Genomic DNA, 27,791 nt, shown 5'->3' with positions numbered 1-27,791 from the left:
CTCTGATTAACAGTTTGATAATTGTCACTAACTTTTTGCGACGCGTACGAATACTCACAAAGTGCTGGCAGCAACTCCACTCCAATGGTTTTCGCCGTTTTGATATCCAATTCTTTGTTGAATTCTGCGGCTAAATCGAGCATGACAATAAACGAAATAATCGCAGTCGGAGATTGGAAACGCATTGCTAAACTTGTTTTCAAAAAAAAAACATTAAAAAAAAACAACCAACAATAAAGAGAAACATACTGGCACTGCGGACGGAACACACAATCGCAGGGGGGGCGGGGGGTGCGGGTCGGATCGGAAACTATAGTCGGAACAGAACGAACTCCACTCCACTCTCCAAAGGGAAACACAACAAGAACACTATCGAATAAAAAAGCTCGAACCGACGCGAGCAGCCCCAAACAAAAGACTGACTCGAGCCAGAGTTGGAGGAAGTTGGCAAGCGCCAAAAGTGGCGGCCCGGCGGCCCGACGAGCGCCACAGAGACACGACGACAACGATCGGGGCTGATCGTGCGCACCGATAGCTCCAGCGTGTCTGTGCGTCTGTGTCTGTGTGTGTGTGTGGGTGTTGGCAGCAATGCAGCAAACAGAACAGCCAGCCAGCAACAACAGTTACGACAATTGCTGAAAAGGGAAAGGGCGCAAAAGTTTGTCAATGCTGCAGACGAGTACGCGAGAGGGACAGTGAACCAGAGTGCAAGAGTACAAGAGAGGGAGAGAGAGAGGGAGAGAGAGAGGGAGAGAGAGAGTGAGCGAGAGATGTGGAGTGGAGATAAGGGAACAACTCAATGCCAAATGTTGCTGATACCTACGGTACCCGTGGAGTTCAAGGGTATATGTGTTTCATTCAGCTGTATGTAACAGAACCGTTATGTGATACGTACTCGTGTATGATTTCCAAGGCTACAAGTGCTTAAAAATTAGAGTAAGCCATGGAGTTTTTCTATTTTTTACAGGTAACTCAAGGCTTACGGCATTCAAACACTAAAAGGGGATAGTAAAAGAGGAATACTGGGTATCCCTCCTGTCGCAATAGTCTCCATACCATTTGTTCTTGTTTTTTTCCTCAGGCTCCTTTGTTCATTTGCACTAATTAACCCATTAATGGTGCATGTTCAAGATATCTTTCGAGTGATCAAAAAGATTGCAAAAAACAGCACAAAAAAGCTAGTTGTAAAGGTGCAACGAGTACTCGTACACACCTATCCATCAAAATATGTAGGTAGGTAGCGCCCCTCCCTCTTAACACTAATTTCCTATAATTTCGCATATCGGCGCACAGACCTTAATGACTGAATACTGACTGAATGCGAATCGAAACGAATCGAATCGAATCGAAGAAATCAAGAATCTGGAGTCGGAACGATGCTCAATTCCAATAAGGAAAGTCTAGCAATGCAGGTGCCGTTAGAAACCAATGCGAATGCACAAGAATTGCGCTCATGATCAACTCCCATCTCAATCATCATCATGATGATGATGAAAAGCTTGCGCGGAAATGCCATAGAAAATTGCTTAATGAACCGTTTCGCATCTGCTCCAAATGGCAATAGCAATGGCAATGGCAATGGCCATGGCAATGTGGCTACTACTTCTCTACTCTACTCTACTCTACTCTACTCTTCTCTTCTCCCAACCAACGGACGACCAACAACAACCAGTCCAATAGATCAGTCCAAGCCCAGTTTCGAGTGCAGGTTCAATGCCATTAGCCATTGAATGGCCAATGCTACTGGAATACTGAATCTCTCTCACTCTCTGGCGATTTTCCATAAAAGTGGTTAAATATGTATGAACACAAACACTACACATTTCGAGAAATATTTATTGCGTAGGAATACGCCAGAAGATACAAAAAAAAAAAAAGAAAACCAACAGGAATATAAAAACCAGCACACAGAATTCACTCCTATTTCCTTTTGTACCATTTTTATGTTATTTTATTTATTTTTGCGCAGGCGGCTCTGCTGTTGCACTTCAAATTGGGAATAGAGGATGGCGAATGGGAGTCGTCCTCGTCTCAATGACGCTCGATGGAGGGAGAGGAAAAAGTTTAAGTTGAGATTGCATTCAAATTGGATGCCGATGACCAGGTAAACCAAATGCAAAGCCAAACGCAGTGGAAATAGAGAGGGAAATGGAGAAAAAGGAATCTCATTCGGAATACGAGTAGTACTCCAATCAAGTATTTTTCCCCAAAGGAAATAGAGTGGGAAATATGAAGGACAAGAAGGAAGGGAATCATAAATAAAATCCAATATGTATGGATCTCAGTGAATTGGTACATAGGAGACAAATGGGAGTTTAAATTTAAAATAAATGATCTCTTAGTGCATCGATAAAAACGTTCCGACATTTCTAAATTAAAAGAATTTTTACAAACTTCTAAGCCACTTCTAAAAATCTTCAAAAATTCATTTAATATTCCTCCTTTTTACGACCGTCTACTCCTATTGAAACTCTTCAATCAAGAACCCAACCCACCATAGATTTTAACATCACCTTTCGCCTCTATTTAAAATGCAACTCAATTTTATGGCCCCCCACCCCCCGCCCCATGATTGTCTGGCAAATATTTTCCTTTAAATTCTTTTCATTTTATATTTTTCAGCGCGCCATAAACATTTATACGACTTGGCAATGCCAATGGATTTTCAATGAACGTATGCACATATCTGTTGTCCGCTCATAAAAAACGGAAATCGTACCCGTACCCGTACCCGTATTCGGAGCTTCAAAACTCACCCAAAAATAAAACGCAGACAAGTTGGAAAATTGGCAGACAATTGGCCGGGTGTTTTCAATACTCGTGACTCACCTGCAAAGAAAAATGAAAATTTAAGTTATTTTTCCATGCCACAAATCATAAATCATTGCATGTTAATAGGCGACTCCACGAAACAAATGAATACAGATACATTTTCGTGTTGCAACAAATGATGAAGTCACGTAGAGGCGCTTGTGTGGCACGTGCCTCAAAAAAACAATCGAGAGACAAAGCATAATTAACTAATTAATTTGCCAGACAGCCAGCGCTAGCAGCGGCTGTGGCAGGGGCAGGGGCAGGTGCAGGGGCAGGGGCAAGCTTTAGCTACAAAAACTTTTGCAAAAATTTTCTCAAAGCGGAGCGCGCGAGGAGGAGCATTTAAGGGGAAGCTAGTTAGTGGCGGGGCGGGGGGGGCTCTAGTTAGTGGGAGAGCTAAAAAACTGTGACTATATATTTGGTTGGACGGGAGGGTGAGGGCGTGAGGGCGTGTGGGCGTGTGCCTTTGAGTGGAACTCACAGTTTTCTTTCTTTCACAGTTTCCGTTGTAACGCCAGGTTTGCTCTACACTTTTACAGGGTATCTGGTCTTTGGTCAGAACTTTGCACAGCAGGGAGTTAAGCATTTAAATATAAAATATATAGATCCTTAATACATATAAGCTTTAGGAGCCATAGAGCTCGACAAAAACGTTCCGTTCAGAGCAGATTTTTTCGTTAATTATTTCTGGGTTTTTTTTTTTTAACTTTTTTCTACCGCATTCACGGATTAAATCAGAGTCCTACCAGTGCTATATATTTTTTTTAACTTTTTAAATTTTAAATCTGTTGCTAGACATGTCTTTAGTGGAAAAACTAATCTGTTTTCTAAATATAAGCCATACAAATCGGAACCAATTTTAGTTTAAAGAAAGTTCTCAATAAATCTAGCAATTAATTCCAAATCTTCCATAACAACAATCGATCTTTGAGTGTATCCAAAGCTTCGTTCCATTCAAATCAAACCTTTTCTTTAACAGTATTTTTTCTTGATTTTTTTTTTTGCTGTTCTTTGGCCAAAGTTTATTTATTTTTTATTTGCCAACATTTCAATCGCTATTTGCCAGCGTTTTAGCTCTTTGTTTGTTCCTTATTGTTTATGACTCTTTGCGCTTGCTGACTTTTTATGACTTTCCTTTAACCCACAGCACACCCCACCCCACCCCACTCCCCTCCACGCCCCTTTACCCACTGAGCTGGCTGCCCCTCTCGTTTCAGAGCTTTGGGGCTTTTAATTAAGGAACGTTTTTTATTGCCCCAAAAAGTCACGTGACATCGCCGGGGACGCTCCCCATAAAATCAGTGCCCAGAGGATGGATGGAATGGATGGAATGGATGGAGCGAGGACTTGGATTACTGCTGGCGCCTCTGATGAATGTGCCTCGTCCGTCTGGATGCTAAACGGAAGGCCATATCATATTTCACTCTTTGGATGAGTGATCGAAGGGAGCCACATAATGACGGAAGATGGCAGAAATCTTTGAAATGCTGCGATTATTTTTACGAAAAAGGAAAACGAGGTCGCGGCAATCAATCTTTTCTGTACCTTAAAATTAAATATTCGATTAAGGAATACTTTAAAACATCATTTTACAGCGTAGTGTGCCTTGAAGAAAACTTTTCCAAAGCGTAAAGCTATGTTTTGTAGAAAATCTTTTCAATGGAAAATCATTCTTAAAGCTGTTTTTTGTCCCCGACTGAGCTGCAGTTCTCTAAACCCCCTTAACTCCCCCCGCGCCACCCGCTAAAAGTCAAAAGTTATAACTTAATTTTAAGCAAATGACTATGCCACTTAACCCTGTCGAGGGGGCAGGTTCCCACTTCTCACCCGCCACCCACTTCTCAAACAGTCCCCTCTCCGTGCCGGCATTACGGGTTACGGCATTATATGATCACATCAATCGTTCTTAAGTGAAACACACTTCGTCTTCGTCTTCCTCCCAGGGAGGAATGCAAATTAGTCGAGAGTTTTGGGGCAACTTTTTAGTGTCGAAAGCGGAAAAGTTTTCTAAGCGCCTGCACCAACAAATAAGCTAGCAGAATTATGCAGATTTTGATACCCTTTTTGGGTGGGGGGTACAACCACACGAGCAGTCACCACTCGATGCAGAGGACCCATTTGGGCGTGGGCTTACCTCCAGTTAGAGACTCCCTTGATTTCCTTTTGTTACTTGCTTTAATAAAACTTTTCTTGAATCCCAGATTTAATATTTAAGAAATAAATTGTACGACTTTTTCAGGCACTGGAGTGTATTACGAAACGTTTTGTATTAAAAAAAATATTGTATTATTTTTGTTTTGGAACAATAAATAAGAAGCCTGCTATGCGGCTCCAAAATGAATCGGAATACTATGTTGAAATACTGACTGAGGCTGTCTCACTCACTCACTCTCTCTCTCTGTGTGTGTGTTTTTTTCCACCAATTTCTGGGCCTAATGATCGGATCGATCCACAGCGAATTGCTGGAAACCGCTGAAACAATCCGTGGAGTGGATGCAATTTACTTGCCGCATGAAATGTTGAAATGCTTTAACTGTTATTTCGTGGATACGTGCACAAATAACCGTTATAATGTGGGTTAAAAGGAGAGCCAGAAGACAAGGGGGCCACGGCAGGAAGGGATTGTGGTGCCGGCCCCCCTCTTCTTGGCTTCGTTGATGCCTCATCTTCTGCTCTGCTTCGATGATGAAACATAATTATGTTGAATCACTCACGTATCCGAAGGATACCCAAGAGAGGAGTATCTGTAAATGTTAAAGGTAACAGAGCTGACGGCGGCCTATCTGTATCCGTATCCGTATCTGTATCTGCATATGTGTGTGTGTGTGTTATTGTGTATCTTTGCGTGAGGGCTTTGTAGGTGTCGCCCAGACAAAGGCGGAAAAGAGAGGAGGAAAAAGTCTAAAAGCGCGGGAAAGGGGCAGAAAAGAAGGACAAAGAAGTGGAGGCACCGAAATGCGATTCAAAAAGAGGTTGAATGAAAGCGAACGGAAATGCCATGCCACAAAAATTATCGTATATGGGTCTTAGCCCTTAAGGGATTACTTTTTCTCTTTCCCGCACATGAAAAATCCGCTTAAAGTTCTTCTAAATTTCACCCATAGAAACCTCTGGAATGGCGGTCCTCTCGTGCAATTTCCCTTCAAAATTTGCTCGAAGGAAAACATTTCCTTTGTCATGGGGAAAAGCCCTTAGCCCGCTTTTGCTCCTTCAGCAGAGCTCATCCAAGCGAGAGAGTTGGAAAAACTTCGAGGCAAAAGTACATGGGAAAAGCAGAGAAAAGTCCTTAGCCATACAATGACTCGGCGGAAAACTAGTGAAAATTCCTGCGCTCCATGTAAATGTTGCATCAAGATGCTGATGGCATCCAAGTCTGGAGGAGGTGCTGCACTCCAAAAAAAACAAAAAAAACTAGGGTGAACGTTGTGAGTTGCTGCGGACACCGCAACTCTACAGTTATACCCGATACTAAGTCAGTATGGCTCTCCTCCGGCAGACGCCGCTAATATTAAACGACACGACAAAGAGTGCGTGCGAGAGAGACGGAAAATCAGTCTGAGCGTGACATCGGGCGCTGCGTAGCCACTGCAAATTGATTTGTTCCTTTTGGCTATAAAAATGATCTGATCTGATCCAGATTCAGCAATCTGATAGATATGGTCATTATCTATGATTCTGCGTTTTTAGTTCTCTCAAATCTGCAATATTGTGGATGCAACAGATTTTCGTCCTTTGTGGGGGCGGAAGGGGGTGGGGCGAAGTTTTAAAATATTTTTGTAGCAGTGACATATCACAGAAGTCTGGATCCGAAACATCGTTGCTCTAGCTCTTATAGTCTTTGAGCATTAGGCGCTGAAGGGGACGGACGGACAGACGGACAGACAGACATGGCTCAATCGACTCGGCTATTGATGCTGATCAAGAATATATATACTTTATGGGGTCGTAAACGATTCCTTCTGGACGTTACACACATCCACTTTTACCACAAATCTAATATACCCCAATACTCATTTTGAGTATCGGGTATAAAAACAAGCAAAAAGGCAGTTGCGGCAGCCATAAGAATGAACTTGAGCCACCAAAATGCGTGGCAGCAGCTGCTGCTGCCGCGGGGCAGGGCCAAGAGGGGGAAAAGTCAAGCGGGTTCAACGCACTAACAAAGGCAGGCGAAGCAGGGGCAGCAGGGGCAGCAGCAACAATAAAAATTGGCAAACAAATGTCAGACAGACAGAAAAGAACAGGACAAAGGCGGTGCCCAAAGAGGGGCAATGGGAAAGGAGGGCAAGACTGGGCCAGAGGGGGGCTGTCCGCAGGGTACAGACGGGCTAAAAGTGGGGTGTTGGGGCGGTTTTGTAGGAGGCGTGGTCATGGTCATATAAGCGACATGAATTACGCATTAAGTGAAATGAATTGCACAAAATAATCCTCAATTGCGTATGAAATTATGCCTACAGGGATACGAGGCTTTTGGTACCCCTTAAAGGGAGGAACCGATAAATTGGATCGTTTTTTGGGGAGAAAATCCCCGTTTCCAAAACTATTGAAGGAATTATCTTGAGAAGCTAAACAAGTGCTCAAATTATGGCTTTAATATCCTTTAAAACTCGATCATTTCGGAGGCAAATACACGCATAATGATATATGGTATCGATAGGAATTTTGGCTGAATTTTATAGGGAAAAGTTCAATTGGATTGGTATTTCCAACGAATGATTGATTCTCGTTTCTATGGCAGCTACTTAATGATCTTTGCGGATCCAATTTATATATAAAAGATACACCTGATATCCTACAAGTGAGAGCACAAAATTCCCTAGAAATTGCCAGAAATATGGAATAAAAGGTGGAAAAAATATGAACTTGGAAATCGAATCAGCTGTGGATGCTAATCAGGACATATCTCTTTAATATATACAAAAGTTTTCAGACATATATCGGGGCGAGAAAGCTAAGCTAAGTAAGACGGGGGCGGCGCAGGCGAGGGTTCAGGGGGTCTGCCTACCGTTTCTGTATTGCCCAAGATACCCTCTCTGCAAAAGGGCATAACAAAAGGACCAATGAAAGCAACACTGTGGCAGCACTGGAGGATAATCCAAGGCGAGGGAGATGCTGCCCAAGTGAGACAAGGAGGAACTAAGCGGAACGTGAAAGATGGGTAGGTAGTGCAGGGGGAAAGACAGTTAGAGGGGGGGCTCGGACTGGAAGGAGGCCCCCTAACAAGAGCCTGTCAACACGCAGAACACAAACCAGATATTGGGGGCTATAGACCCCCATCCCCATCCCCATGCCCTGCCGAAAACCCATAAGAACTTCAAAAGTTTTCCGCTTAACTGTTGCTGACCAAAAAATAAGTAAATATATTTTCCAGAGGCCCCTGAAGCGTGGACACGTGCATTAAACAATCCCCCCACCCCACCATACACTCGTCTCAGGGAAAAGCCCTCTGGAAACCAAAAAAAAAACACTCTAAAAGAAAACGCACCTTGTTTTGCACATTGGATTCTTCCGTTTCGTTCGTATTCGTATGCGTATATATTCGTTAGGGTTTTCCTTTGTTTTTCCGTGCTGTGCTGTTTGTTTTAATATCTCTTTTTTTTCACTAATAACTTTTTGTTTTTGTTGAGGTTTTTCCTTGCGGGGGCTTTTCCCTTATGCGTACGCGTACGCGTACATTTTACGTAAATTTCAGAGTTGAAGGATACGACACGGACACGGACACGGGACGCGTACTGCCGCCACACGACTTCCGATTCGTTGGAGAACTCAGCGCACACTGAGATGTGTGATGGAGCCTTGGGGTTCGGGCCAGCACAGTCGCAGCCAGAGACGACCAGCAGACCGGGCCAGAACAGGCTTGGGCCATGGCAGAGGCCGAGGCAGAGGCCGAGACAGAGACAGGTTTCGTGTGTGTGTTTTCGCCACCATTTGGCAGAAACAAAAGCGGCCACAACGGCACCGAAAAGTCCTGAGCATTCAAGAAACAGCTGATGTTTTAGCCGGTTTTTACAAACGGCGAATTGACCAAGCGGCCAAGAGAGTAAAAGAGCGTAAAATACGCCGAAAGAGAGCCAGCGAGAAGGCAGCAATGCCATGCACTCAGAGAAACACTGACAGAAACAGTTGTATATTAGTTTTTGAATTTATGTTTAAGGATCCATATTGGAATATTCGTTGGGTTTTCCATATATTTTAGGACATTTTTTGGGGCACATTTTATACCTTTCTTTAAGTAATTTTGTAACTTTTTATTGATATATTTTAAATAAAATTTTTGGTAGTCTTTTCCCCAGTTTTCTTTCCGGATTGTGAGATTATATTTTGCATGTTTCAAGGACATCTTTAAGATTATTTTTTGGGGTATTAATGTATAGTTTTTATAGAGTTTTTCAGCTTTAATTCTGGTAAAATTTGTAACATATTTCCAGATAACGTTGAAAACCTTTTTCACACCTGGCAATGCCATAAATCTCTCTCTCAACTTTTGTTCGACTTTTTAATACTCTTCTTCAATGCATTTTTAGAGTCTTAGGATTTCAGTAATTTTTACCGTTGTTTAGGATTTTACCAACGCCAAAACTTTTCATTAATATTTTCGAAAATTTCCAAGCTTGTATTCCTGCCTGGCAATGCTCTCTCCAGCTTACTCTCTCACTCACTCTCTCTGAAAAGTCGCTGTAATTCGCCTTTTGGGCTCTCCACAAAAAAAAAGAATCCTCTCCCATGAACATTAATTTGTTTGTATCTGCGCACTAGAAAGGACCTTCTCTGGCCTCTCCCACTCCCCTGCCCTCCACCTCTCCCACCCAGCTTCCCCTCTTCACGCAGTCAATAAAGCAACTACTACGGAACGGCCCTCAGCAGAATTGAACAAGTTGCCGCCTGAAACCCTCCAAAAACAGCAGCCACCAACGCCCCCCTGTCCCTTTGTCCCTCTGTTTGCTTTAAAATTATGTTTGTCAAAGTTCTCGACTGTAAAATTTATGTGGCCTGGGCAGCCCTGCCCTGCCCTGCCCCCATTTGATTAGTGCAACTCCATAGATGAGTGGGGTAGGCACATTGTACAATGCACATGCCACGCATGCAGGGAGGTCTCCGGAAAGTGCAACCACAACAAGCTGCGCGACAAAACAAACGCCGAGCCCAGCCTACACTTGACCGACCGACCGCCCCCCAATCGAGAGACCACAGAATGTTCGCACACAGCTGCTGTGCGTAGCTGCTGCCCCAAAAAAAGGGGCACCCTTTTGTGATAGTAATTATCCATCGAATGAACGCGTAACGAAGTCAGCGGGTGGGTGGAGGATATTAGAAGATTGTCAATGGAGCGGCAGCCGCCTAGGAGCATCCTCTAGGAGCATGAAGTGGAGTCAAGTGCTAGGGGGAGGCGCCGTTCCTTCTGGCACAAGCAGAAGGGTTGCCTGGGTTGGAGCCTCTCCTTTCGAAGGGGTTCCTGCCTTGCCCGGGAGGTTCCCTCTTTTTGTCCTGCCACATTTCAGGGGGGGGTTGGGTTCCTTCCACATTTAATGGGGTTAAGTGAGTTATGATTATTTCAGGAGATATAGGGGAGGAACAGGCGGACTAGAACATGCAGCAAAAAGTTGCTGCCACACATGTGGTTTCGTTTGGTTTATTTATGGCACAGACGCCTCTCTCAGTCTCAGTCTCAGTCTCTGACTCGACTGTAACTGTTCCCCACACATTTTGAGGTCCTTGGTGTGCCTTCGTGCCTTCGCAGACAGAAAACAAATTAAAGCCGGGTGACATTTTTATTGCTAGTTAGCCTCCAAAAGAGTGGAGTGTGGAGTGTGTGTGAGGTCCCTCCGAGAGCAATGCTCCCCGACTTCCGGAGGTAAATGAACTCTTCTTTGTGTGTGGCAAGAAATTTGCTTGGCCTTAAACGGATTTCCCATTAAAGAGTCACTTCCGCTAGGGCCAATTTTCAATTAGATTGCGGCATTCCACAGAGATTGACGGGCATAAGCCTCTTGGCAAAAGTCCCAACGAAGCGTCGAAGATTTTACAAGAAAAACATTCAAAAGAAAAGAAAACTTGGTGGAAAATTAAATTTGAAAGGGAGAGGGGGAGGGGATGGGGGTAAATGGGAGTTCAATCCTCGAAGAAAGATACAAAAGGAGGACAATCCCAAAGAGGGAATGAAAACAGGATTCTAGCTTGGATTTTTCCCAAGAGTTTCCCCTACAAGCATCTTAAAAATTTCCCCTTCGGAAACCGTACGCCTCATTAGGCAAGAAAGGCGCAACATAATTATAGAAGAAGCGTGTAAAAAAGCATCAAGAAGTGTATAACAATAAGCCTCTCACTACTCCTCCAAGAGGCTCCTTAATAAGGGCAAGCGACCTGCAGTTGAATGTCCTTTTTATGCCACAACACGAGCACAGGACAGACTCCAAGAGCCAGTGCCACAGCACGAAGTAAACTTTCAGGAGGTTCCATTATGAGGCCAAGACTTTCCCTTTTTGTTTTTTTTTTGTTGTTGTTGTTGTTGCCATAAGACGATTTTTGGCTTTAAGCTTTTTTCTTTTTGCACCTTTTTTCAGGTTTTTTTCGCAAGAACTGAATGAATGTACGAATGTTCTTTGTCTGTCGTTTTGGTAGGGTTTCGTCCTCGGGCGGGCAGACAAACTGTAAACAGAATCCCATTCGAGGGTAAATACATGGCACATCCATCCATCCTTCAATCCATCAATATGGTTCTGTATTTGTTTTGATGGAGCTCTCAATAAGTTCAACTTTTCCATTGGGCTGTGGGTTTTTCCAGAAAGTTTTTTCCTACAACAACAAAATAAACATTTCTCCATGTCTAGACGAAGTTTTTGTTGATGGAATGTGATATTTTGATAGGTAAAAGTTTGTATAAATATCATAGATTATTGATGTATTTTGTTTTATTTATGATATCTGAAAGGTATGTGCAGATGTGATGGTTTTTCCAAATATTAAATACTTAAAGACCCTCAAATTAGGTATGGAATTGTTTGGAAAACCTCATACTCGTAGATGGCTAGAGAAGAAAAATGTTTGACCAGGATCGAGACAAAAAAAAGCGACCCTCTCGTTGAAAACTAATTTTCAGTTTTCAAGAGTTCACAGATATCATTACTGGAGACTAAATTTGAAAATTACGAAAAATATGATTAAATCATAGAAAAAATGGAAAAAGTTTTTTGTGGGGATTGGATAACGGGACTTTGGGCGTCCCTCATCTAATATCAAATGTTTTTTTTAGAAGTAGTGCACCTTTTTTCACATAACTTTAAAATCTTAAATCTGGTTGTATTGAACTTTGCAATTCTGAAAAGCTGATAAATTCAGCTACAAATTGGATCCAAAGCCTAATATGCAGACGTTTAACAAAACCATCCCCATCGTATGCAAACCCAATTTTTCCACCTCCAAAATTAAACTTCAAAGCTTTGCAGACGGCATCTATACAATGCAACCACCTTATGAATCTATAGCCAAGACACAAACCCAAAGCACCCGCAGCTTGCATATCAATTTTACACTGGCTCCCCCAGCCGGAGATCAGCGAAAGTTAAAGCAGTTAAATTATATTTAAAATGCAATAAAAGCTATATAAAAGCGAACATAAAATAAATATTTCAATAAATTGTTAAATATAAATAGCACATAAATAATAGCATTCAATATTTGTGTATGGCTAGCGGCACAAAACTTTAGCAAACAACAACAGTAAAACGTTTTTTGAGCTTTCTTTTTGTATTTTTATTACCAGAAAAATGTTAGTCAATGAAAAAGTTTGTTAGCCTGAAAAAAGGGGTTAGGCTACGAAAAAAAAACCATAAAAAAACAACAGAAAAATCACGAATAAAAAATTTGGAGTAAATATTTGTTTTTGGTTTTTGTAACATTTTTATTAATAATAATATATGTATATTTGCTTCATGGCTTCTGCGCATCCGTTTGTTTATCTGGTTAAATCATATATATTTATAAACATTAAAAATTATAGCGAAAAATGAATTCTACGTAAATGTTTCGTTTGACAAAAAAAAAAAACTTAAACTATTAAATTTTGAGCTGAAAATATACAAAGAGATTTATAGAGAGAATAGATTTCATGATTAGTATTTATATCGCATTTCTTTTGCGTTTCAGATGCTTAAACATTTAAGAATGGAGAGTGTACATAATGTGGTTAAATTAATTAATTAATTAAGAGCATAATTAATGGTAAACATATAAAAAAAATCATTGGCACAAGTTGCAGTCAAAATTAACAATTAATTAAGTAAGAAAACAAAGGAAATTGCGGTTAAAAAATATAAACATTATTTTTTTTTTGCCACTGTTAAGGAGGAGCTGTTTGATGAATGGAAAAGATACATTTTGCACAGTGGTTCGAAACGAAATAAATTGTACAACTTATCTTAGAAATTGAGAATACTTTTGGTTCAACTAAAATTAAACATAATTCTTTAGATATTTATAATAAATGGAAATTTTTTAAGTGCACTTTGTGGCATATAAAAATTAATACAAAAAATTCAAAGATTATTTCCATAATTTCTCCATAATTGCAACAACAACAAACAACAGTAACGTGTGGCATCCACACAGCCAGTCGATGTGTGTGTGTGTGACTGTGTATGTGATGATCACATCTTTCAGGCAGCGAGAGCAATTGCAATAATGATAATCACACCAATTACAATGAGGCACAAAGTGAGCAAATCGTTGGGTGTAATCAGGCCCACGGTGCAGGCGACAAATACGTGCTCGAGTGTTGTCAGACCGCCTCGTGCCACGGCGCCACCAACTGCTGCATTTGCTGCTGGTGCCACAGTGCGTACTTCGCCAAAGACAGAGAGCGCCTTGGAGCTGGTGGTTGGCTGCTCCTCCTCCTCCTCCGCATCCACCACCGCCGCCGCCGGAAGTCCTTTGCGCGTCTCACTTACATCGCCACTGCTCTTGCCCTGCTTCTCCTGCGGTTCCTCCTCATTACGTGCTGAAGTATCGTTAATTGGTATATCATCATCGTTGTCGTTGTCGTTGTCGATCGATTGGTTGGCTTCATCGGTTACTGGTGTCGTCGGTTCTGCTTCCATTTCTTCTCCCACTTTGGTTTCATAATTGAGTTTCACCTCGGAAATGCTTAGGTTGAGTGCAGGGGTCTCGTAAACGATGCTCTTGCGGCGTGGGAACTGCATTGCAGAGTCGCATTCGTCCAGAGTTTCGTTAAATTCGGTTTCGTTAGGTTTTAGGTCACTTTCTTCAGTTTGTTTCAAGCTAAATGCCACCTCTTCTAACTCAAATCTACATTCGTTTTCTAAAGTTTCGTCAAGTTTGTGTTCGTTAAGTTTTCGTTCGTCAAGTTTTTCTTCGTTATGTTTTATTTGATCAGGTTTACCTGCGCTAAGATTTCTTTCGTCAATTGGTTCTTCGTCAAGTGGATTTTCCTGTATCTTTAAAGTCTCACTCGCCAGTTTATATACCTCTTCGCTGAGACTAACTGTTTCGTCAAGTTTGGCATCGCTATCCAGACTACTTTCCGATTCTTCATTATCCGTTACTTCGCTTGAGCTAATTTCTACCTCAACTTCAATATCTTCCTCAAGACTATCGTCTGACAGAGCATCCTCCTCAATTCTTAGCTCTGTTTCCCTACTTATTTCTTTAGAAAGTTCTACACTTTCCGCTCCTCTCTCGTTATGTTCTCGTTCCTCTCTGAGGCTCTCTAGAAGCTCTTCTTCTGTGGGCAAAGGTGGAAAACCATCCTCCCTACCCTCCAGATCCCCACCCCTCTCCGTTCTCTCCGTATCCGTTTGCTCCTCTTCGTCGGTGGAGGACTCTTCTGAGGCACTGATGGACACCTCCGAAACATAGTGTTCGCGCACCTCAAAGCGACTGTTGTAGGTCGTCTGCAGTTCCAGCGAGGCATTGGCATGGTGGTTGTGGTTCCCCCCCAATGGATAGTCGGTGAGACTTACATTCCCCGAATCAGGATTGGAAGAGACCTCTTCTTCCAGGGAACTCAATGAATCAAAGTGGGTTTCCCCTCCAACAGCTGGTAGAATCTTGGTCTGCTCTTCCGTCACTTCTTGCTGTTGAACAGTGGCCTCCTCGTCCAAGACCAGGGGCTCCTCTTCCTCCATCACAATGCGGATTTTGCTTGCGTAGATGCGATTGAAGTTGGGCGATAGCTTCAAAGCGGTGTCCTCCTCCTGGTCGTGGTCCTGGTCCTGTTCTGGTATCGTTTCTAGCTTATAATTACAAATACTACTACAACTGCTAGCACTATCATTAGAGGATGTGTTTGAGGATGTGGGGCTAGTAGTAACATCACTTGCAACATTCAAAACTCGATTAGTAGCGGAGGAGGTAGTAGCTGTTGCTGGGGGCATAGCGGGAGCATTAGTAGTGGCGGAGGCGGAGGCTGAGGCGGATGCTGTGGAGGCTCTGGCGGCGGGCGATCCTTGGGCATCTCCTTTACCTGTGTGATGCTGCTGATGCTGTCGCTGCTTCCGTTGCTTGGGCTGCTCTTCGATGCCAAAAATGGCAGCCAGCTCTTCGCTGGAGTTGTACTGCGATGGCGATGAGGAGGTGCCTCGCACGGGCGTCAGCTGCAGCGGCTGTGGCGACACAGAGCACGAGGCGGTCGTCTCTGGATTTGTCTCCCGTGGGTTTGTGGTGCAACTGCTGATCGTATTCGTGTTACTGGTGGTGCTCATGGTGCTATTGGTGGTGTTATTCGCTGTGGTGGACTGCACATCGTACGATGTGGTGCTGAATGTCTTGATGGGATCGGTGCTGGGTGCATGGTAGTCGCTGCTCTGCGACTTGATGTAGTCGCTCGAGGAGTACGGATTGAAGGAGGTAATGCTCGAGGACAGCAGGCGGCTGGCGTTCGAGGGACTCGATGATTTGGCCAGGCAGTCGCTGCTGCTGCTGAAGGAGCTCGCTGTGGTGCTCACATTTGGTGGACAGCTGCTGCCTCCTCCACTGTGGCTGTGGCTGCCACTCGTGATGCTGGGGGCAGTGGTGCGCTGGTCATCGGTGGTTGATCCTGATCCTGTGGCTGTGGCCGTGCTCCCCTTCGCCTGACGCTCGCACTCCTGCATTATTTTGTCAATCTCCTCGAGCGTCTCTGGAACGGTAGAAATGAGAGTGGCATCAGCCGCAGCAGCGTCGGTAGCCGGTGCAGCGTTTATATTACAGGCAGCCGGCAGATTATCGTAGTCCGGTTGGGCCTCGGCCAGCTCGCTCAGTTGTCGCATGCAACGGCGGGCGATGTGCTCCATCTTCTCCGATTGAATGGGATCCAGTTTCTTGATGAGAGTGGGCATCACCAGGTGCTCCGCCTGGGCTCCTCCTGTGGCTCCGCCCGTGGGCTGCTTCACCTGCCGTGCCTCGTGGACTATCACGGGCGGCTCTGTCGTGACAATATCCTTCAAGATCTTCTCGCAGACGGCATTGGCCGCCTCGGAGACCTCATCGATGGCGCGTATGAGTTTTCCCTCTTTGTGGAGTTTCCTTTGGGGCTGCATCTGATACTCCTCCTCTTGTCCCGCATCGGGCAGGTTGTCCAGCAGCATCTGGCCGCATCTCTTGGCCGCCTTGGACACGGCGTCGATCTCTTGCAGTTCGTCTTCGAGTTTCTGTTGCTCGGCATTGAGTTTGGGTCGGGCGGCTGTAATCAGTGCCTCTCGGCGCAGCTCATGGAGTTCCTGGCTCAATTTGATGCTGCTCGCCTGGGCATCCTGCGCGATCTTGTTCAGGGCATCCTCTAGAAGGGGTTCGGGCGTCAGGCTCTTCCTGGGCGCCGCCACAGGCGGTGCCTTGGGGGGTTCTTCCTTGGTATTCAAGCGCTCTGGCAGATGGGCAATGGCTCCGCCCTGACTGGGATGACGAAAGGGTATGGCGTGCGCCTTCTTCTGAACCGCTTCCATCTCCTCGTCCTGGGCCTTGAGCTTCCGCAGGAGGTCCAGTGTGGCTGGTATGTCATTGGTGGCCTCGGCCTGAAGGTTCGACATGCTGCCCGCCCGTTCAATGCTCTTCGTGAGCTCCATGTAGCTCCTGAGATCCCCGCCAGACGGTTTCGCTGCATCTCGATGGATCAGATTGTAGATATTTGCAGACTGTGTCCTTGTGGCCCGCTGTTTCTTTTGCATGGGATAGTGGAAGCTCGATTTGGGTCCTGGGGGATCCTTGCGCAGGGCCCGCACTGCCAGATCGTCCTTCACGATGTCCGGGGAGGTGCTCTTCTTCTTCTTGATCACTCGTATGGGCTCCACGTGCAGATAATCCGATTGGGGGGCCGGCACAATGGGACCCACGGGTATGCCAAATGGCGGCTGCCTCTCGGACGAACGATGCTGAAGATTCGCCAACTGCAGATTCCTGTACGCCACATCATCCCTCACAAGATCTGGCTCTCCCGTCGGCGAGTCCTCATCGTCGTACTCATCCGCATGGGCCAGGGCGAACTTCTCGAAGTCACTGGGCGTCGGTACCCGCATCTTTGGCGGGGCAGCAGTCTCCGGCATCATCTCTGGCATCGTCGGGGTCACCTCTGCCTTGGGTTCCTGGGGCTCCGTGAGTCCCAGACTCTTGTAAATGGCCTCCAGCTCATTGATGGCCTCCTCCAAATTGGCTGGCTTCTTCCGTGGGAAATACAGTGGCGGCACCGCGGGCAGGCTCTGCTTTCGTTCGGGGTAGACGGGCGGTGGCGCCTGCTGGTGCTGCTCCCGCTTCTCGGCCACATATTCCTCGTATTTGTTGGGCAAATCCTCGCCAGACCTGCGCTGATAATGATGCGGCATGGAGTTGGTCTTTTGGACATCCCGATGCCGGATTTCCACATAGTTTGGTTTGATCTGAAGACTGCCACACACCACATTGTCCTGATCGTGCAGGGCATTGCTTGCGGGTGCCGTAGGCGGCGTTCTCTTCGGTTTCAGCACCTCCGAATACATGGGCATGGGATATCCTCCACGCAGTTCGCTCAATCGGGAGCTGGAAATGGAGCGGGGCTTCATGATGGGCTGCGGTGCCGCCGCTGCTGTGGGCAGACCACTCTTCGAGGTCCTCAGTATCCCACTGGAGGGCGGTGTCTCCTGCTTCTCCGCCTCCATCATGTGTATGGGCTTGCGAGAGCGCGGAGTGGCGTCTGCCACATAGTGAAAATCAATGCCATTTGGCAGGGACTGCTTGCCAGGATGCGCATTCCTCTCCGAACGGGTGATGAACCGCCGATGGTGCTGCGGCTGCTGCTGCGACTGCTGCGGCTGCTGGCTCGGCGGAGCACTGGCTATCGAGGAGCTGGGCTGGGAGTTCAGTGAATGCACGGATTGATAGTGCGGCGCCGGCTGCCATATCCTATCGTCGGAGACGCACCGGCCGCTGTGGTCGAAGGCGTAGGAAACGGGTCGCAGATCCCCCGAGCTGGAGCCCACGGCATGCACACGCCTCAGTGGATCTCTGGGTGGCGGAGGCGGCGGCAGGGGCTTGCTCTGCATCCTGCCATTCACATTCTGCAAATGGATGTGACTGTCGTAGCTGATGCTGCGCTTGCCATCGTTCTGGATGGTATTCTGCAGTGGCTTCTGCTGCGGCTGCCACTGGACATAGGCGGCATTCGGCTGGTAGATGGACAGCGGCAGGGGCTGCGTCTTGTAGCGTTGGGGATTGGGCAGCGGCGGCACGCCGCCATGGCTCTGCTCTCCGTCGCGTGAGAGGCGTTTGTAGTAGCGTTCGTTGCGCGCCGCTCGACTGCGGCGACTGTTCTGCGCCTGCGCCTGCGACTGGGACTGGGACTGCAGCGAGGAGCCCTGCATCAGGGCCTGCCCCCCACTGTGGATGCTCTCGTCGCTGCGGTACTTGGAGAAGGTCGAAGAGTTCAATGAGATCAGCTCCTCCTCCGCACTGGAGTGATGGGCCCCCGGGGGCTTCCTTTGGGCAGAGCGGGACTTGCCCCCCATTTGGGTGTGGCCGTGTGGGTGGGGGTGCTGCTGTTGCATGAGCCCGCGTCTGTCCAAGGAGTTACTCATCGATCGATGGTAATATCCGGGCCCCGGTTGATTTTGGTAGTACGGCTCCGGCTGTTGCTGTATCGTTTCCACAGGCAGGAAAAACTCATGGTCTATGGACTGGGGGCGATGTGGGGGTGGTGGCGGCGGCGCCTGCTCCTCGTACCTGCTGCTGCCCCTCGAGGAAGAGGATTTCCCTGGCTTTCCCTTGGGCTTTCCACTGCCTGGCGCCTGTCGTTGCGAGGGCACAAAGCCGGCCTTGCGATCCTCCTCACTGGACGATGGACTACACTCCGCGGCATCCTTTTTCTTGCCTCGAAACAGACGGCCGAAGGACCATTTCTGTTTGTGGGACAACTGCTGGGAGGAGCCTCCTATACTCCCCCCCTGATGGCCCCTCAATCGATCCATCTGCTCCTGCTCCTCCTCCTCCTCGGCTGCGGCTGCTGCTGCTACTGCCTGATGATAGTTCTCGTCGTAGTTCTGGGGATAGTGGATGTCCGCTTTGGTGGATATCACTTTCGTGTCGCTGTGCCGTTCATCCGTTAGCTGCAGCTCCTTGGGCAGCGGCAATTGTGGCCGCCAAGTGGTCTGAACAGTCTGCAAAAAAAGATACGAAAAAAGCAATCCAAAGATTAGTTTTTTTTTTGTTGCAAACTTTCAACGGAATCGTAGATAATTTATGTGTCAACATTATGTTTTATTTGCACTTAAAGGCAGGTAGGCAGGGAGGCGACGAGTGAGGCGGTGAGGGAGGGAGGAAGGTAGGGGAGTTTCATTGGAAACTTAAGATAAGATTGTGTCTCAAAGGCCGTTTGCGAGATAAGACCCCGAACAAATAGTCCGCGAGACTTTAACGATCTTTTGTGGCTGAATGTATCTGAAAGATAGTTGTGTGTGTTCGTGTCTGTGTGTGCTTTTAACGACCTCCCGTCGCCCCTTACACACATTTACATGACAACTAGAAATACTAGAAATATATGATCTTAACTGAAGCTTAAGCCGCAGGGTCGTTGGTCTTTTATGAAGAGGCCTTAAAGTCTTTAAGAAGATGATCTCGGAGTGACATCTAAATGGGGATCTTTTCTCTACGTTAAAAGCCAGCAAATCGAAGATTTTTCCACGTTTTTTTGCAAAGGCTTTTAATGTGTGATATTTCAAAGTTCTCAAAGGTTTTTTCACTGATGATCTTTTGGAGTCTTTAGGCGTTCTTCGCCTGGGATCTTACTGGTCTCCAAGAGGAGGAAAATTCATCTTGAAGGGCATTTTTGTTTGGTATCCAAGGACCTTTTAACTGGGGATCTATAAACGGGGATCCCAGGAAGATCTAAGGCCTCACCGAAGGCCAGTCTCTCGGATCTTTGTCGAATATCTCTGCACATAGTCTGAGATAGATTTTTCACTCTCTAACAATCTTCTACCTGTGTGGATCCGCTTGTTGGGTAAAGTATTTTTAAGGCCTTTTATCGACTGCTTTTGCCCGTCATGAAATTTGCATACAGCTCCCACGCTGATTTGAAATCAGAGCGGAAGAGGCTCGTTATGATGATAATTATCAACACAATTTAGATACTAAGCAAAGCTCTTGGAGGTATGACTAAAGAAGGGCCTTATCTACGAGTAATTGTTGGATGTTTAGGGTGTTCTTGGAATCCATTGGCTGGCTCTATTTTATAAGCTATTCGAGCTTTTGCCATCAATCGATTGCGGCTCTTTCTAGCAGTCGAATGTGGCGCATTCCCCCCTTTTATCTTATCTGCAATTCAGTCTCTTTTTGCTAATTAATTTAATTAATTTTACAGCCCTCTCGCAGAGCAGCCCACAATTTAATTTCAATTTCCATTTCATGCCAAAAAATTTTGTAGTTTTTGGTTTTGTTTTTCTTTTTTTGCCGGATATTAAACAGAAATAAACCAAACTGCGTGTGAAATGTCGAATTTGGGTGTGTTTCTGTTTAAAGGGTGGTGGTGTGGGGGGGAGGGGTAAATATCATTATGATATTTGTTTATACTGAAAAGCTCTCTCTAAAATTCGGGGATGCGTGGGGGATGGGATGCGATGGGATGGCTGTGCGATCTGTGGATCTCTGGATGCATCATTTCCGTTGCTGACGCCATTGAAAATATCATCCGAAGAGCAGAAGATCAGGCGACCGCTGAAGAAATCGAAAATCGAACAACGTTAAGGGCAACAACGGCAACACTTGTCTGCGGCCTGGAGTGGAATATAAACAAAACACAAAAGGGGAGTGGAGTGGAGAGGAGTGGAGAGGAGTGGGAAGCATAAGCATAGGCAGAAGAAGAGCTTATTGTTTGTTGTTGAGTGACATTCGATATGGTTTTCATCTGGTGTGTGGCCGGACATTCGATATGGTTGGCATCTGCAAAGGGAAAGATCTCCAGGCGAGAACGATCCACACTTCAATTTGTCATCGAAATAATGGCTGATTATAATCCACTCCATGTGGAAGTTATGGATGATTGAAATACCACTGACAGATGGAAGTTATGGCTAATTGAAAGATCATTGAATGATCTTTTCCTTTCTGTTGCAAAATTCAAAGATCACTCTTTCGAAAGATCCAGATCAAGAACATCACTTGAATATCTATTGATCAATATCCGATGCCAAAGATCGATTCTATGGATTGTAGCTTCCCCCAAGAAGATCTCCCCCTCTGGGGGCCTTTTAAACTCTCATAAAAAAGAACACATTCCAAGAACTTGTTCGCTTTCGTCGTGCGAGTGTCTCAACAAATACTTCCCATCAAACACATGTCATGTCTGGCGGTCTTGTCAGCCCCTGATTTACGTTTGGAAATTTACCCCTAAATACATTTTGAAACGTGATTCAGAATCTGCTTAAAGTCAAATTATAGCTTACGTTTATGGACTATATTTATGTAAATTACATGAGAAATATTTCGCTAGGGCAATGGGAATTTATGGGTCGCCTAAACAGCTGCGTAATGTCGGGCATTTTGCCAGTAAAAAAGTTTGAGGGAAACGAGAAAAAAACCTATATAGAGGCTGAAAATCACTCATACGCACGGACCGCAACCACGTCCAAAAATCTATGGCGTAAGCCGACAAAAAACACAATAGAAGCATATATCAAACGTATGCCGGGGCAAACTATCTATAAATAATCGCACGCAACTCCAGGCTGCGCGAAAAAAAAGATCCACACAAAAGGCATTTGGATTCCCCAAACTCAAATGGCGAATCCCCAAAAAAAGACAACAAAAAGGCACACACACACAAAAAAAAGGAGCGACAACTTATAAATAAAACGGGTCTGCGAAACAGTACGGGAATTATGTGTGCGATCCTATAGCTATAACTCAGATACAATCCGTTCTGCGATCCGTTCCGATTCCGCTTTCGAACCGATTCAATCCGACACGAGCACGGGCTTTTTCTTGACTGAAAGTAAAGGAAAAACTGTGTGCGCACAGCACAGCACAGATCGATCCGATGCGATGCGATCCCCCAAAAGCTCCACACAAGAAGCTCCCTCCCTCTGGGGCGCAAGAGAGCGGCCGCCAGAACTTAAGAGAGCGTCCGGCGAGTGGTGGGGTGGGTCTAAGAGAGCGAGAGGGAAGAACTTTACACGGTTTACAGATAGAGGAAGCAAGGCGTGATATGATGTAGGGCGGCGTGTAGGATTCCCTGAGGCACAGATCTCAATTAAGTAAACAGAAAATTGAATTTAAATTGATTTTTTCCCTTTGGTTTTTGTTGGGATTTAACGTCATTAAAACTGTATTACGAATGGGTGACCGGGGGAAAAGTCGATGAACTTTTAGGCACTTTAATTAAGGCCGAGAAATACTATAGCAATTAAATGGATGAGTCCGTTTGGGTGAAGGCGGTTCCATAGGGAAACGATTTGCAGGTGAACGAGAAGAGAAACTCTTCAGACTAGAAAATACTACTTTGTAAAATACTATGTTAACGTACTATGTAAAAGCACAAGAAAATACTGAAAAAATACTGGAAAAATATAAGAAAATACTGCTCAAATACAAAAAAAAGCTACCAGAGAATACTTGAAAAAATAAAAGAAAATACTAAGGAAAATACCAAAAATACTAGACTAAATACCGAAAATATACCAGAAAATACTATACCAAAAATCGAGAAAAATACCAGGAAAAAGCTAAAAAATACCAAAAATGCTAGAAAAAACCAACAATGCCAAAAACTCTAGATCAAATCCAGAAAATATTGGAAAAAAGTAATGGAAAATCATTCGTCTTCTCCCTTGCAGGAGAAATGTGTCACCTTTTTGTGGGACGAGTAGGAGTACGATTATGTGGGCCTGTGTCTGTCCGCTGCTCGATTAACAACATCATTAATGTCAAGATTCATTTCGGTTGCGCCTCGAAAAGCAACTTCTGGGGTTATGAATGTTATACCCAAAAATAGCCGCCGCAGTGCTCTCTATAATGCTGATCGAAGATTGCTCTACTTTTGTCAAATAAATATGCCAGAATGAATCATTTCACCGACATTTACTAATGCAATTAACTTGAGGTGGAAAAGAAGAAAATAAAAAGAAAATATTTAGACAGCTTGGAAAACAAAAAGCGAAGGAAAGAGCATCAGAGCCATTCGAGTGCTATGCGGAAGATGCCTGTGCCCCGAAGGCAAAAAACTAAAGTGCAGGCCACCTCGTAAGTGGGTGAATTCTAATTTTAGATAGACATTTTGTAGATACTATATATTTAGAGCTGATTCCGAATGAAGCGGGCCGATATGGGTCAGAGTTTCTCAGGAGTTTTGATGGGGTCTTTCCTCACCTGAAAGCCAGCCGCAACCTTGGCTGACAAAATTCTCGAGAAAAACCCGTTTTCTCTATATATTTCAAATAAAAATTAATTTTAATTGGATTTTGGCTTATTCATGGTTTTTTTTTTACTTTTTTTGGCAGCTGCACGAGCAATTGAAAAAGTTAATGAACTGTGGCTCGATTTTGCAAAATATATATCAGGGAATTTAATTGCAAGTTTAATGACTCTTAATTCTGTTTAATTTTGAAACAAACTTCAAAGCGAAACATACAAATCTCGACGATCTCTGGTTTGTCTGCTAATTTATTTATAAACTTATAAATTGTGGCAAATTTTGTTGCTGCGCGCCACATCCGCTTGCGAAAGTCCATCTCCATCTCCAACAATCCACAATCCACACTCCACAGTCGAGAAGAAGCTGAAATTCCAGCGAAATATCTGTGTCAGAGGCACAGATTATCGCACATATTATGCAAAAGAGGCGGAAATACTGAAACATTTCTGACAGCGGCGGCAACAAGTGGTTTCGCTCGGTTCGGGGGCTCCACTGTGGGTTCTTTCACTTCTAATCTCCCGACGACAACAAACGAATGTCTCTGTCTTCTGGTGGAACTTCTTCGCCATCAGCTCCACCGAAGCATGCATAATCTTTACTAATTTCTCTTGTCAGTAGGAAGGGTCAATGACAGAACGCCTTCCCCGTTTCCCCCGCTCCCCCCATTCCCTGGAAAACTTTGGGAAAAACCCAACCGCCCCCTCCTCCACAAAGAGTTCTTTTCGTATCGTTTTTCATTATTATTTATGCACAGCACGTGTTGCATTGCCGTCTGAACGGTGGAGGGTGTCTACTGTTGTGGCAGCTCTTTAAACTGCAGCTGGAACTTGTGGCAGCTCCCTTCTAACTGCTGCTGCCACTTGCAACGGCCCAATGACGAGTGCGTGATATTGTTGCTGCTTGTCTGCCTCTGCTGTTCCTATTGTTGCGGCTGTTGTGCTGTAATGCAATGCCTTGCGTGAGTGAACAGCACAAAACACCACAGGGTAAGAGAGTCACATATTCGAACCAGGAAGTAAATTCAGTTTGCATCGCATAATTATGCATATATTTTTTCGGGTTGTTCGTTTTTCTTGAATTTTCCACATTAAAAGCAGCCGAAAATTTGTTATGTTAATGCGGCTTTCAGAAAAGGGTTGGAAAATAGTCGTTGAGGGGGGGGGGGGGGGGGGGGGGGTTCTTTTCCCCACAATTTTCACTTCAAAGTGATACCAACATTTCGTTACTCCATAATTTTGGCAAACATTTTATGATTTTCTGCCACTCTCCACAAACAAAAAAACAAACATTAACAGACCATGAAAACACCTTTTTTTTTGGAAAGCCCCCACCGGCGGCATAAAAAGCACTTATGAATTTTGTTCACTCTTTCGTGTAATTTCTTTATATAAAATATAGAAATTCTGCGTGCCTGCCATATTTTGCATATCCCGCACGCATAAGCCCAACCGAAAAACCAACAAAAAACGAAGCCCCATTGCTTTCGTTTTCAAATGCTGCCGCCGGCCAATGACCTTTTCTCGAGAAACACACTTTTTGACCAAAAAGATCTTCGGCCCAGTCTGGTACGCGCGTATATTGGTTTACACTTTTCATGCGGTGCGGTGCGGTGTTTGTTATACAAAAACAACTTTCACTGGAAGTCATTAATTTTCACCCAAAATCGAGACACCAGAGGGCGATGCTGAGACGCCAAGAAATCAGCATTTGATGCTCTCGCATGTAAATCGATTTTTAATTGCTCCGAAAGCCCATTCTGCCCGGCTCCATTCTCCAGTTTTGGGCCGCTGCCCGATCCCTAACAAGCAGGTGGTAAAGATAGCCATTTGAATTTATGAAAATTATTTGTCATATTATAAGACCTTTTGTGTGCTCGCATGGATTGACATGGAAAAGCAACTAATTTGTAGCATTTAGTTGGGGCTTGATAAAGGAGAGATAATAGGGAGAGAGAGAGAGATTTGCATAATTACGCGAAACTGTTGAAGGGATTTGCGTAAGCATTATGTTATTCGATATGGTGTCGTGGGATTTTTGGATTTCTTTTTTTGTTTGAATGAAAGAAGGGTAAACGGAAACAGGTTCATTTAATGAATGATGGCTCAATCGATTGGGGCTTAAGCGATAAAAAACGATTGAATGATAGCTGAATTTCAAAGGGGAAGTGCCACGAACACTTTGAACAACTCGGTTTTCAAAATCCAGCATACAGAAATGATTACAAGAAAGTATACCTCAAAATACTAGAAAATATACCGAAAAATACTAGAAAATATACCGCAAAAATACTAGAAAATATAACGGAAAATACTAGAGAATATACCGCACAAAATTAGAAAATATTACGGAAAATACTATAAAATATACCAGAATATAGAAAAAAATACCACAGATATTAGAAAACATAAAATCAAAAATAATTTTAAAAATACCGAAAAATTCTGCAACCGACATCAAATATATAAAAATACTAGATAAAATACTTTAAAACTAAAGAAAAAACACTGACATACCATTCATTCAACTATAAACCATTCTATTTGTTCGAAAAAAACCTTAAATGAATTCTATTTCTTGTTGGATTTTGTAGGGGATTGGATCGGATGGGATCGGTGATTTCCTCCTCCAATTAACACTTTTACGCCCAAGATTGAACTGAAAGTTCAGTTACAGTGAAATGAATTGATTTTCTGCCTCAATTTTGTTCTTCAATTAACACCCTGACATATTTGTGTGCGTGTGTGTGTGTGTGGTTGTGTCCGTGGTAGTGTAAATTCCTCTGAAGCATCTGTCTCATTTCGCTGAAGAAAATTTCCTTATAGTCAAAGTCTTTGAGAAATCTTGAAGCAAAAGTTTATTTTACTTTGACGTCAAGTCGTATAATTTTTATGATCCGTGAGGCCCTACAGAGACGAAGAAAACTCCATTAAAGATAAACACTCGAACGTATCGTACGGATCCCTCATACAAAGCGATTTTTGTTACAGTTCCAACAGAGCGGAACATTTTTACTGTAAGAGAATGCATTTTATTTGTGCTTTTTTTTATTTTTTGCACGCTTTGAAGTCGTTTTAACTTGTTTGTGCACTGTTTGCTGTTTGTTTTGCCTTGTTGCTGAAGTCAGATTAACAAGCCATTAACACGTCGCAGTCGCTGTCGCAGTCTCAGTCGAAAGAAAGACCTGAATACTCCCAGACCCGAGACCTTGACCCACGCCACCCGCCCCATCCAACGATTCAGGGTGTGGGTAAGAGACACAAAAGAGTTATAAAGCGGCGGCTTCCCAATGTCATTCGGGGCGGAATTAATTATGGATTTGTTTAGGGCAATTGTTTTAAAATTATACAACAATTCGTGAATTCTGTTGGAACGCCAGAAAACGTGTGCATCTTCGTGATCTGTACCTCTGCTATTTCCGTAATATCTTCTCTACACGAAATGGATTTTGCCATGGCCCAAAAAACAAAAAACCAGAAACAGCAACAGCAACAGAAACGAGAAAAAGATTCACATCATCAGATTGTTTATAATGAAGACGAGTATATGTATGTACCAAAAAGAGTACACAAATTGAGCGGCAGACAAATGCTGGATGTGGAGATGTTTCAGCGTACTTGGGTGCGCTTTCAGCGGAGATTTTTGGTTGGAGTCCCCAAGTTTTTTACGAATTATAAGTGATTTCTCAGGGAGAATATACTCAGATTGTGGCTCGACAAAAACGTTCATATGTAGATCCAATCGAAGCCTCTTCCTGACTTTACTTTTACTCTTTCGGTTTGCCAAGTTATCATTTATCAACCACTTTTACTTTATCACTGTTTCAGTCACTGTTTCAATCACTGTTTCAATCACTGTTTTAGCACGTTATTCTTCAGATCTTCACATCTCTCAACATCTTTCTATTTCTACCTTCCTACGTATCTTTCCTCTTTCTCTACGTTCTACTACAAGTTCTTCCTATATTTTCGGCTTTTGTGAATGTTTATTTTAAAAATTCTTTCTTTGCAGCACATTTCCTATTCAGCTTTCTTTACTTTTTTTTTCAGACAGACAGAACATTTTCTTTACTGCAAGACTAAAGAACCAAATGAGTATGTGGCCAAATGCTAGAGAG

At 44.2% G+C, this 27,791-nt stretch overlaps 1 protein-coding gene across 6 annotated transcripts in view; it reads right to left on the bottom strand.

The window, feature by feature from the left end:
• Svil (Supervillin) overlaps positions 1-27,791 on the bottom strand; it is a 136,443-nt gene that overhangs the window by 84,543 nt on the left and 24,109 nt on the right. For 5 of the 6 annotated variants that reach the window (XM_033385219.1, XM_033385222.1, XM_033385221.1 and 2 more), the window contains exon 2: positions 15,293-19,427. In XM_033385219.1, coding sequence (XP_033241110.1) covers positions 15,293-19,238 — 3,946 coding nt within the window. In that variant the 5' untranslated portion in view covers positions 19,239-19,427. Of the gene's footprint in view, positions 1-15,292; positions 19,428-22,138; positions 22,272-27,791 lie in introns of those variants that run through there. The other variant, XM_033385218.1, reaches the window with a different exon arrangement.

This window comes from Drosophila pseudoobscura, chromosome X (assembly GCF_009870125.1).
Source record: "Drosophila pseudoobscura strain MV-25-SWS-2005 chromosome X, UCI_Dpse_MV25, whole genome shotgun sequence".
In the NCBI taxonomy this organism is placed as follows: Eukaryota; Metazoa; Arthropoda; class Insecta; order Diptera; family Drosophilidae; genus Drosophila; species Drosophila pseudoobscura.
This window is presented reverse-complemented; position numbering and strand designations above follow the sequence as displayed.